Below are 12,422 nucleotides of genomic sequence, written 5' to 3' on the forward strand. Positions count from 1 at the left end.
AGACAGTCCCATAGACACATGTGTGGTACCTTCCAGGTGCCTCAACACCCAAGGTCGCATCCCACACAGGCCGGGCGGCCTGCTGCTACCCTGCTGGCTGTTTGTGTTTGTTCACGTGCTTACTGGTCTGTGGTTAGGTTAGCTTTAAGCAAACTGTGGATGATCATCCTACTGTATGGTTTTGGTTATTCTCAAGTAATCATTGCTTTAGAAAAATCACAAGTACTGAAAAAAAATTTTTAATTAAAAACTTTTAGAGTAGCAGAGTCACAAAACTCACACCCCTACTTGGACGAGCAGAAAAGGTGCTCTGTAGTTCTCCATAAAGTATTATACCTTACTCCTAAAACAAACTCTCCCCTCTGACCCAATCATGAGCAAGAAAAAAAAATTTACTTTATGTCCACTCCAGTGCAAAGCATAGTCTTACAGAACAACATAGGTGAGTGGCCCCCAAGGTGTGGTTCCTGGTACCACCTGGGAGCATGTGGGAAATGCAGAGTCTCAGGCCCCACCCCAGACGGGCCAAATCAGAAACCTCAGGGGTGGGGCCCTGCAATCTGTGTTTAGCAAGCCCTCCAGATGGCTCTGATGCACATTCAAGTTGGAGAACCATCGATTAGATAGACAATCCCTTTAGATAAACAAAGGTGTGTTAGCGTGTTCTTCCCTTGGGTTTTCTCACCCCTAAGACTGTGTGTGTGTGTGTGTGTGTGTGTGTGTGTCTGTGTGTCTGTCTGTGTGTAGGGGGTGGGGGAAGTTCGGAGGCTTTGGGGACCTCATGTCAGTAAATGAAGGGCCAGGTCCATGGGGGGTTGTCCTCTGCCCTCAACAGTACCAGGAGGTACTTCTCATGCACCTGGTGTTGCATTCTCAGCAGACATCTGAGGCTCAAATATTAGAGCACTGGTTGCAAACTTTTTCTGCAAAGGGTCAGGCAGTAAACAGCTTTAACAGCCATAGGGTCTCAGTTACAACTACTCCTGTCCGCCGTTGTAGTGGGAAAGCAGCCACGGGAATATGTGACTGAATGAGTGTGGCTGAGCGCCAACAAAACTTTATTTACAGGAACAGGCAACGGGCTAATCTGGCTCACAGGCTGTAGGCTGCTGAACCCTGAGTTAGAGTAACATGAGCTGCCACAACAAATAAGCCCACATGTCTCAATGGCTTTTAGGATACAAGTTTACTCTTACTCTTGTACCAGTCCAACGCAGTCCAGCGTTCCTAGCTGTCAGAAAGGTTTCCTCCAAGGACGCTCCGGACACCCAGGCTCCGCCTGCTTTGTGGCTCCACTCTCCCCCCACCTATTCCCAAAGGGACACGCATATCTCACCAGCAAATGAGTCACCACACCCCTCCTCAAGGCAAGAGGGCTACAAAACAGACTTGACCTGGACACCCACTCCCAGCAACATCTCCACACTACGGAAGGGGAAGTGAATTCTGGAGACCATTTAGCCATCCTTTTCACACAGGAGAAGAGAAACAGGTGGTGGCTGGAGGAAGATAAGATGTCAAGGAAGAGCTTTCATAAGATGAAATTCATGTGCACGTTTGTACATGTATATAAAGGTCTTTTCCATCATTTATCAATGTACACAACTGTTTTTTAATCTGGCAGGTGGAGGGGTGGATGGGAGACATCTGTGGCCTGAGGAAAGTAAGGTGAAGCCCCTCATGGAAGGGGAAGTGAAGATGAGGGAAGGAAAGCTGGGGCACACTAGGATGGACACCCCCCGGCCCTCCACCTCTGCCGGGATTAAAACCTACATCAGATATTGGCGCCAATGTACTAATAAAGCCAGATTCTGGAAAGATGTGAGATAAAATCTTTACGGCCTGTAGACAGACACTCCTTTACAGACCTTAGTATTTGGAATCTTAGTACAGTTCTATACACCGAAGGCCCTTATCAAAATGAGACTCCAGATGCGTGACAAATTGTGTTTTGAAAAAAAATCATATTTGAATTGCACAAGTTTAAATAAGCCAGTGATAAGCCAAATAGCCTGCCTCTTGGAGAGCTGGAAAGAGAAAAGGGTCAGGACGGGAAATCATAAAATAAACAAATCACTGCTATGAAAATTTATATGGCTCACCCCACCTCTGAAATGAGAGTTCAAAATAGAAATGCTTACTCCTTACCACTGGCTATTAGATCAAGATGTGTTTAATTCGTGAGTGTGCTGGATGCCATTATTCAGCCATGCTGTATATTTTTCCATAGATCTGAAATATCCGCTGTTTCCTTTGCTGCCTCCTCCCACATACCAGATACTTGAGAGCAAATCTCATTTAGATGATGTTTTGTCTAGAGGCAGCCGAGCGGCTTCGTAATAAGGCAGATGCAGAACACGCAATTTCAAGCACTAGCATTCAAAAGCACAGAGCTAATTACCTGTAACTGGGGAAACAAGGCAGAGACGGATCCCCTGTTTGTGTTCCAGCAGGAGGCGATCAGAAAGGTCTGTGTGCCAGGGCAGAAGAGAGCAAAGTGCGTCCTCGCCAGCACCGCCCCAGGTCCCACCAGGAGCTGGGTGGATTGCAGGGCTGGGGGCCATGGAAGCAGCCCAACCACGTCGCAGGGTGCCATCCTCAGACGTGTGAACTTGGAGACGCTGAAGACTACAAGCAAAATGGCCATGCAGCTACACTGCCGGAGGACGGCCATACCGTACTTTGTAGGAAGTCCTGGCTGCAGCAGAAAACCAACATATGTGGTCCTTCTCAAGACGCAGTACCTGCCATCCCAAGGGGGCCAAAAAAACCAACAAGAAACAAAATAAACACACATTTCGGTTCCTTAGATCATTTTCCCTTCACCTTTTTTTTTCTCTGTTTTTCATTTAACAGTTGGCCATCTCTTTCTTTTTAAACACAGTTGTAAAGTATACCAAGTTTTCGTCACTAATTATTTCTCTTTTTCAGAGAAATAATTAGTGACGAAAACTTGGTATACCTTACAACTGTGTTTAAAAGGAAAGAGATGGCCCAAATGGAGTCTGGCCTTTAGAAAGTCTGACTTTTCTCAAAATTAGCTCATTGCAATTTAGGGGGAAAGTACAGATGGAGGAAGAAGGTCAAAAGTGACAGGATAGGGGTTTCCCTGGTGGCGCAGTGGTTGAGAATCTGCCTGCTAATGCAGGCGACACGGGTTCGAGCCCTGGTCTGGGAAGATCCCACATGCCGCGGAGCAACTAGGCCCGTGAGCCACAACTACTGAGCCTGCGCGTCTGGAGCCTGTGCTCCGCAACGAGAGGCCGCGATAGTGAAGAGGCCCTCGCACCGCGATGAAGAGTGACCCCCGCTTGCCGCAACTAGAGAAAGCCCTCGCACAGAAACAAAGACCCAACACAGCCAAAAATAAATATAAAAATAAATAAATAAATAATTACTATTAAAAAAAAAAAGTGACAGGATACACCTAGAATTCTTTTACACTAATAGCAAGTTCTTGGAATTTATAAATATCACCAATCTTTGAAATGCTGGATGGGGAAGACACTGATCCCACACCTTTCCTGTTTCCCTCTGCCTATAATGTCCTACCTACTCTTCCCCATCTTGCAAAATCTGCAGTGTTTCAAACTGCAGCTCCTGGGAGTTTGGTGTTGGTAGATGCAAACAATTACACACAGCACGGATGGACAACAAGGTCCCACTGTAGAGCACAGGGAACCTATATTCAATTGTCCTGGGTTAAACCATAATGGGAAAGAATATTAAAAAGTATATGTGTGTGTGTGTGTGTGTATATAACTGACTCACTTTGCTGTACAGCAGAAATTACCACAACATTGTCAATCAACTATACTTCAATTAATAAATAAATTACTCAAATTGCAGCTCCTTTCCTAAGCCTTCCAGCCAGAGTTCACCCGCCCTGCCCCAAACTATTGTCTAATGCTTAGGGGCTACTCCCCTAATTTTCTGCTTTTAATTCTTAGTTATCTTTTTCATGTATTTCTGTTTTAAATGCCTCGACTTGATTGCAAGTTCCTTAAAGACAGAGACTGTTATCACGTGTCTTCTTTGTCATACATCTTTGTATCTTTTCTCCCTCTGAAGTGTTTCCAACTTCAGCTGAAAGTAAAAAGTAGAAGCCCAAAGTTTTCAACACAGGTTAAAGAATATTTGCCCCTCATATGCTTAAAGAACTGCTGGGTAAATTAAACCATAAATCTGAGACAGCAGAGCCATTTCTCCACTGCCTAGCAGACCTAGCTAGTCCAGGTCAATAGGACTGAAGACAAACAAAACAAAACAAAACAAAAAACCCACCATCATAAACACCATGAAATGTGCAGCCTGAAATTTGCCACTAAAGCAAAGCAAAGCTTTCCAAGGACAAAGTTACTTTGAAATCCCATTTTAATTTCTGACATGTAATTATTACTACATAAGCTGGGCTGAGAAAATTTACACTCTTTTTGAAACATAGTCAAGAAAAGTTAATTGCAAGTGTAATATTTTCAGTAAATTATTTGGAAGAATGGGGGATGACAAACATTCTACTCTAGTATAATGTACTGAAAAATTGGTTGTAATCATCTACTACAATCAAACGTGAAGATTACATACATATACATAAATACGTATATATATATGTATTATGCACAAAGTATATTACAAACACATATACTTTTGTTGTTCTGCTTGTTTATTTTGAATTAATTTTATTGTTTGGATTATTAGAGTTTGGACACTGGCCTCATTCCCCACCTAAACTATAAATTGAGAACCAGGGGTCCTGTTAGAAATTCCAATCGGGCTTTCTATAGTTGAACCTCTCACCCCTGCAGTTTATAAAGTGTTTTCACTTTGTTTTGTTTTGTTAATATTTGGAGTTGTCTCTGTCCTCACTTGCTCTCCTCAGCTAGGCATTTCTATGTCCAAATGGTACAGGTTGCATTTTTCATTAGATTAGAAGAAAAGTTCCTGCTTAAAGTTCTTGATTCACTATGAGGCAAATCCTAAACTTGTCTGACTTATTTTAGCAAATTCTTGACATAAAAACTTGAGAACCTGTGCTGCATTTTGCATCATCATGAAAGAGTAGATTTACCTGAAAGAGTTCCCTTTGTGGCTTTAAACTACTTCTACTACATAACAGAATTTAGATTATTTTCCTCCAATGCAAGTTCCCATTTCTGTTTGGTTGGCTTTCTCACGAGTCTGACATCAGTGCCCAGAATGAACAGAAGCGATGGATGTGCACAGGCTCTAATTGGGACTCTAATTATTAAGCTGGATCTTGCTTGGGGGCTGTAATTATGATGTGAAACCGTATTCCCTGTTGCCCACACTGCTACTGCAAGCTAATCCTCCAAGGCCCCAAGTCCGTCTCCAAGGGGTGAACACGCTGACGGGACACCCAGGTGACCTCCTGTTTACCATGTGAAGCCACTGCCGCCAAGAGAGACAAATCCAAGGTCAAGGTTTCACCTACCGTGCTCTGAGACCTCCAAATCCGGAACATTTCTGAGCATACGTGTGGTTTGTTTAACATGTTTCCCTGAAAAGAGCCTGAGAGTCTCAAAAGATGTCTAACTGTACCAATGACTCGTCCACAACACAATTTCTTTCAGAGGAAACTGGGCAAGACTCCACGGAAGGGCCCTGGGACTGCAGGCAGCAAAAACACCCAAGGGCACAGGTGCTGCTTCTCGCAAGCGCCTCTGGTGAGAACATGAAGGGGGCTGTACTCGGGAAGGCCGGCTCTGGGGCCTCCCGCCCGCCGTGGCTGGGAGCTTAGCCACGTCAACAGCAGGTGCCTGAGTCACGGCATAGTCCAGGGAGCAGGCAAGCGGGCCCACAGTCCACACCGTCCCCTGAACCCCGGCCTCGTGGGCAGCACCCCTCCCGTCCAGTCCCGAGAGAAAGCCCACCGCCGCCGGCCCGCTCGTGCGTGACCGAGCACAGGCCACACGCGCTCCACGTGCCAGCAAAGCGGCCCCACGCCCCTGTGAACTGTAGCACACGAAAAATACCTCCTGAGGGAGAGGCCATGAGAGCTGCAGACCTCTGGCAGGAAAGTCATGACATAAAGAATCCACCCAGGCGATCCCAGCGTCGGCCGAGGCTGCTGCCTGCCCTGCTTGCACACGCGCCTGGGTACCAGAACTCGCTGGTGACAGATCACTGCACCTGCAGCTCTGCCGTACTGACTCGTTCATTTTATCAAAGACCAAGAATTTACAACGGTTTGGATTTCTTTGGCTGCCCTGTAAACGGCCATGGGCATGAGTCGTGCGTGGCCACGTAGCCACGTCAGGACACCAGGGGGTTCTGGGAGAAGACGGGTGGGGTGCGATGGTGTGGGGAATCGCCACCACTACAGGTTGAACTGGGTCCCCTCAGAAAGATATGTTGTGGTCCCAACCCCCCGGACCTCACAATGTGGCCTTATTTGGAACTAGGTTTGTTGCAGACAGAATTCATCAAGATGAAATGCAAATCAAAACCACAATACACAACCTCACACCTGTCAGAATGGTCATCACCAAAAAGACAACAAATAACAAGGGTTAGCGAGGATGTGGAGAAAAGGGAACCCTGACACAGTGATGGTGGGAAGGGAAACCGGGGCAGTCACTGCGGAAGACAGTATGGAGGTTCCTCAAAAAACTAAAAACAGAACTACCACACGACCTAGCAGTTCCACTTCTAGGTATTTTCCTGAAGAAAACACAAACACTGATTTGAAGAGATATACACAGCCCTATGTTCATTGCAGCACTGTTTACAATTGCCAAGATATGGAAGCAACCTAAGTGTTCATCAACAGATGAATGGGTAAAGAAAATGTGTATACACACACACACACACACACACACACACAAAGAGGAATACTGCTCAGCCATAAAAAAGAATGAAATCTTGCCATCTGTGACAACATGGATGGACCTGGAGGGTATTATGCTAAGTGAAATAAGTCAAAGAGAAATACTGCCTGATTTCACTTACATGTGGAATCTAAAAAACAAAACAAATGAACAAACACAACAAAACAGAAACAGACTCATAGAAACAGGTAGTTGTAGAGGCGAGGGGGTGGGGGGTGAGTGAAATAGGTGAGGAGCTTAAGGGGTACAGACTTCCAGCTACAAAATAAATGAGTCACGGGGATGAAATGTAGAGCATGGGGAATACAGTCAATAATAATGTCGTATCTCTGTATGGTGACAGATGGTTAACGACTTACCGTGGTGATCATTCTGTCATGTACAGAAATACTGAGCCACTATGTTGTACACCTGGAAATAACATAGTGCTGTAGGTCAATTGTATGTCAATAAAAATACAACAGAGAGAGAAAGAAAATGCACACACACAGAGAGAATTCATCAAATGAGGTCACAGAGGAGTAGGGTGGGCCCTTAATCCAATAATGACTGGGTGTGCTTGTAAGAAGATGGTCACATGAAGACAAAGACACACAGAAGGCAGAGATTGGAGTGACACGTCTACAAGTCTAGGAATGTCAGGGCTTGTCAGAAACCACGGAAGATAGGACACAAGCAAGGAAGGCCCTTCAGAGGAGGGCCGCCCCGGTGGCACCTTGATCTGGGACTTCTGGCCCCCAGGACTGTGAGAGAACCAATTTCTGTTGTTGTAAGTCAGTTTGTGGTACTTTTGTTACGGCGGCCCTAGGAAACCGATACAATCACTAAGAATCATGGTTTCTGCTCTACTTTATAATCAAGACAAGTGCTTATTAAAATACTGTTTTGGATGCTGGCTGTAATGTAGCAGCAATTTTCATAATAAAAGACATGCATCGCTTTAAAAAAAAAAAAAGGCTTCCCTCGCAGCCTTTCAGAGCATCCCTGCCTAAGGAAACGGTCCCTCTGATGGGCTCTGGTCCTGCGTTGGGACTTCAGCCCATCCTCACCCGGGTGGTTTCTCTGCTCAACCACAGTCACCTGCATGTCCTGGGAGGAACCTGGGGTTCGGGGGGGAGTGGAGAGGGACAACGTACAAGATCCCAAGTTACCGAGTTGACAAAATGCTGCCTACAAATGTATACATAAAAAAGCATGTTTTAAAAAAAAAAGCATGTTTGTTTATATGACTGCTACCTACACGCGTCCCCGTATGCATTTTTAGATCCTTTAAAACAGCACAATTTTTACTGTTTAACATCACTAGATAATTATTCTAAAAACCAAGGTGGTGTGTGGGTTTCAGATCAGTAAAAGAGGCCCTGGAACTAGAGCCTAGCCGGGCCCCCAGGGTCTATGACATCAACCAAACCACAGAACAGATGAGAAACCATTACCATAATGAGCTCTTTCTCCATTCCTCCCAGTAATGAGTCTTCTTGAAGAATTCATTCAAAATTCTGAAACGGTTTCTCTTCAAAAGGAGAAAGATACGCTTATTGAGAAGGGCAGAAACCAGCTCGTATCTGTGTGTGCATATGTTCACCCTCTTGTCTCCTCACCTTTTAGGATGTCTGAAAAGTGAAGGGATCTTCACTTACTCCAGGAGTTCTCCGGCATATCAGCCAACGATTCATGCTTCTCGTTTACCAGGACTGAAAAGAATGCCGACTCCACACGGATTAATGGCAAACAGTTCTGTATGTGATCAAGAACTAAGCCTGCTCACTCAGCCATAAACGAGAACAAACTAATGCCATCTGCAGCAACACGGATGGACCCAGAGATTGTCATGCTGAGTGATGTAAGTCAGACACAGAAAGACAAACATCATATGATATCACTTATATGTGGAATCTTAAAAAAAGGACACAAATGAACTTATTTACAAAACAGAAACAGAGTCACAGATGTAGAAAACAAACTCATGGTTACCAGGGGATGGGGGGAGGGAGGGATAAACTGGGAGGTTGGGACTGACATATTCACACTACTAACATATAAAACAGATAACTAAGTAAGGACCTACTGTACAGCACAGGGAACTCTACTCCGTACTCTGTCATGGCCTATATGGGAAAAGAATCTGAAAAAGAATGGATATAGGTATATGTATAACTGATTCACTCAGCTGTACACCTGAAACTAACATAACATTGTCAATCAACTATACTCCAATAAAAATTAAAAAAAAAAAAAAAAAAAGAAAAAAAGGACTAAGTCTGCTCTTCGAACTTCTGGATTCTGTTATTCCACACCCAGCCAACCAGGATCAATTATTAGAAAATACAAGGGACAACACCATTGAGGATTTCGTGACATTTATAAAAGCAAAAAAACACGGTCTATTGCCATTTATTAAATAGTATACACCTTATAAGAATGGAAATTCAATGAGTACATATATATGAGAAAAAAGGTGAAGAAATCTTTAGTCAACTCTACCTAATACTCGTCATCCATTTGGTGTGAAAGAAACCATCTCTTGACTTTATCTAATTAATTAATCAGCTACCATTTAAAAAATATATGGGGCTTCCCTGGTGGCGCACTGGTTGAGAGTCTGCCTGCCAATGCAGGGGACACGGGTTCGAGCCATGGTCTGGGAGGATCCCACATGCCGTGGAGCAACTAAGCCCATGAGCCACAGCTACTGAGCCTGCGTGTCTGGAGCCCGTGCTCCGCAACAGGAGAGGCCGCCACAGGGAGAGGCCTGCGCACCGCGATGAAGAGCGGCCCCCGCTCGCCGCAACTGGAGAAAGCCCTCGCACAGAAACGAGGACCCAACACAGCCAAAAATTAATTAATTAATTAATTTAAAAAAAAAAACAAAATCTACATTAAAAAAATATATATATATGTTAACATTCAACTTCAAAGCTATATATTTTATTTTTTTAAATAAATTTATTTATTTTATTTATTTATTTTTGGCTGCATTGGGTCTTCGTTGTGGCGTGCCGGCTTCTCACTGCAGTGGCTTCTCTTGTTGTGGAGCACAGGCTCAGTAGTTGTGGCACATGGGCTTAGTTGCTCCGCGGCATGTGGGATCTTTCTGGAACAAGGCTTGAACCCGTGTCCCCTGCATGGGCAGGTGGATTCTTAACCACTGCGCCACCAGGACAGCCCAAAAGCTACATATTTTAAAGCAGATGAGCTCTAAATCCAGGACCAGTCACTGCTGTTGACTCGATTTCACAACAAAGCTCTCTGAGCCAGGAATTCTCAGAACCAACAGGAAGGGCTTACCAAGGATACAATTCACCTTGGTCAGGAAACCAGAAAACTGGTGGCAAGACAAGCTGAAATGCTAAGGCTCCCAGTCTACAGCAGAAGAAAAGGAACCTGAAGACAAATGTATCGGTAATGATCATCAATTGTATCCTTCACAGCCTTGAAGTCACCTCATTGAGCTTCAACAGTATTACGAGGCATTCCAGATCGTTCTACAGATGAGAACTACACACAGCACAGAATACTGCCGTGCTCGTAACCATCTCTCTCAGAAAGACAGCATTTGCGTGTGACGACGAAAAGAAGGAAAACGCAGTCACGGGGTGATCACACACCTGACTTCCCGTGGACACAGCCAGCATTTCTGCCTCACTTGAGCACACACCAGTGGGCCAGGGCTGCAATTCCTGCACGTGGTTCCCTGGGCTCTCTTCCTGCCCACCCGAGACCCCACAGCCCCTCACCACCCCAGTCACAGAGGTGGGAGAGGGGCCCGAAGCAGAGTGAACGGGGAGCCGGGATCCCAGAAACGTGAAATGGGGGGTCCCGGATGGAGGACATCACGCTGCCTTATTTCCTTACGCGACCTTCATGCCCACGTCACACTTCTAGGGGGAGTGAACGGGTCTGTGTCTGCTACTAGCTTCCAGAAACAAGTTCTGTCCTTACAGAGGCTGCCCAAAGCTGGACAGCTGTCACCAACCTTTGCAATTCACGTGATAAAATACCCTATACATACCCAGCCAAGGAGCACATTCCTGTAGGAGAGGCCAGCCCTCACCCACAACCCCCTTCCTGCAAACTCCATGGAGCCCACACGTGGCCACGAGAATCCCAGCGCTACCTGACCCAGATGTTCGTGGTGGTCTAACTGTGAGGACAGAGATTAGCTGGCAGAGGCCGATGGTAGGGGCAGGGGTGCCATCCTCCAGGCCCTGAACGCCCCCCGGATTTCTGCCACAGTTTGTCACTGATGCGCTCACCCCAGAGACTCAGACCCACCGCTGCCAAAGGTAACCCCCTAGAACACGTTACATCATTCTCCAATCAACAAACTCTCCAGTGGTCCCCTGAGCACCTGTAACGCAGCCCACATGCCCTGACCGGTTTGTTCCCTCTAGCAAGAAAGAAAACCCGTCTCTCTGCTCCAATATTACTGAGGGGTCTGGCCATGTTCAGGCCTGTCCTATCCAATCAGATGATAAACTGAAGTTTTATTTCTCGGTATACCTCCCGTGCCCAGCACAGCGCCTGATCCGCACGACAGACTCAGCAAGTACCGGCTGCGCTGAATTAAATTCAGATACAATATTATGAAAACACTGCAGGAAAAAGCATGGCTTTCCATGCATCTAGGAACAACACAGGCAGGCTTCTGGGCCTCTTCAATTTTATGACTCAAATACCCGTCAAGAAGTATTTCCAACTGGGGTCAGAAATGCTCATCGACGTTACCTAAGTGGAGAGGTGAGTATTCTTCTCTGTTACAAAGGAACGATGCTCTTTGGTACTTTTTCCAAGCTGTGACATCCTGCAGGGTTTCCATCATAAGCAGTTAAAAGCAAATGAAGACCTGGGGAGCTTTACTGATCCAATAGAGAGAGACACAGCAGCGCCAAAGATTGATTTCCCACCACGGATGCAGGTTTAGTACAGCCATACAGCAGAGAATCACAGACTGAACAGGCGTTCTCACTGGTTCCTCCACTCTCTCTCCAGTGCTTCTGTGGGGTTCACATATGAGCACCTCTTCCTTTTATAAAGATCCCCCCCAAACTGGAAGTTTCAGTAATACCCCGGAAGCCCAATGTTCATGATCTTTAATAAAAGGAACCACGGCCCTGTAGCTGCTTCCGAAGTGGCACTAACCACCCTGCTCTGTGCTCCAAGGTGGTGCAGGAAAACTGGGCCCCATCTTCTAACTCCTCATCCTCACCAAGACCAAATCAGCTCCTAGAAACCAGAGGCTGGTAGGAGGAAGCACATTTAAATTCTTCATAACACCTACTGTTTTCCTGTGAACGCAAGAGAGTTTTTTACTCTTCCCTTTCCCACCAGGGAGCCCCAATTGGGGGTGGGAGCTTCAATTCCAAATCTAAGTAAGAGTTCCCTATCAGTAGCCTGCCTGACAGTACAAACCGCAGTACTCTTGGAAACTCACATCCAGCTCTGGCCCAATAAAACCCTGGGTACTTGTCAGTGTCTCTGCTTCCCTTCCACCTCTAACGTCCAGGAGTGCTTGGGCATCATCCATCACGTGATGGAGACACTTATTTTTCCTCCCAGTGTGTATCCTTCTAC

The 12,422-nt window shown here is 45.8% G+C and overlaps 1 protein-coding gene across 1 annotated transcript in view; it reads right to left on the reverse strand.

Annotated features, from left to right (window-relative positions):
- Positions 1 to 8,507, reverse strand: part of LOC309662263 (cyclin-Y-like protein 1) — a gene marked incomplete at its 5' end in the record, with an annotated part of 84,168 nt that extends 75,661 nt beyond the window's left edge. Inside the window, 2 exons of the mRNA XM_082464722.1 lie at positions 7,898 to 7,948; positions 8,489 to 8,507. Coding sequence (XP_082320848.1) covers positions 7,898 to 7,948; positions 8,489 to 8,507 — 70 coding nt within the window. The remainder of the gene's footprint in view (positions 1 to 7,897; positions 7,949 to 8,488) is intronic.
- Between the last annotated feature and the right edge of the window lie 3,915 nt (positions 8,508 to 12,422).

Source organism: Balaenoptera physalus (assembly GCF_965194825.1).
Source record: "Balaenoptera physalus genome assembly, chromosome: 6".
NCBI lineage: Eukaryota > Metazoa > Chordata > Mammalia > Artiodactyla > Balaenopteridae > Balaenoptera > Balaenoptera physalus.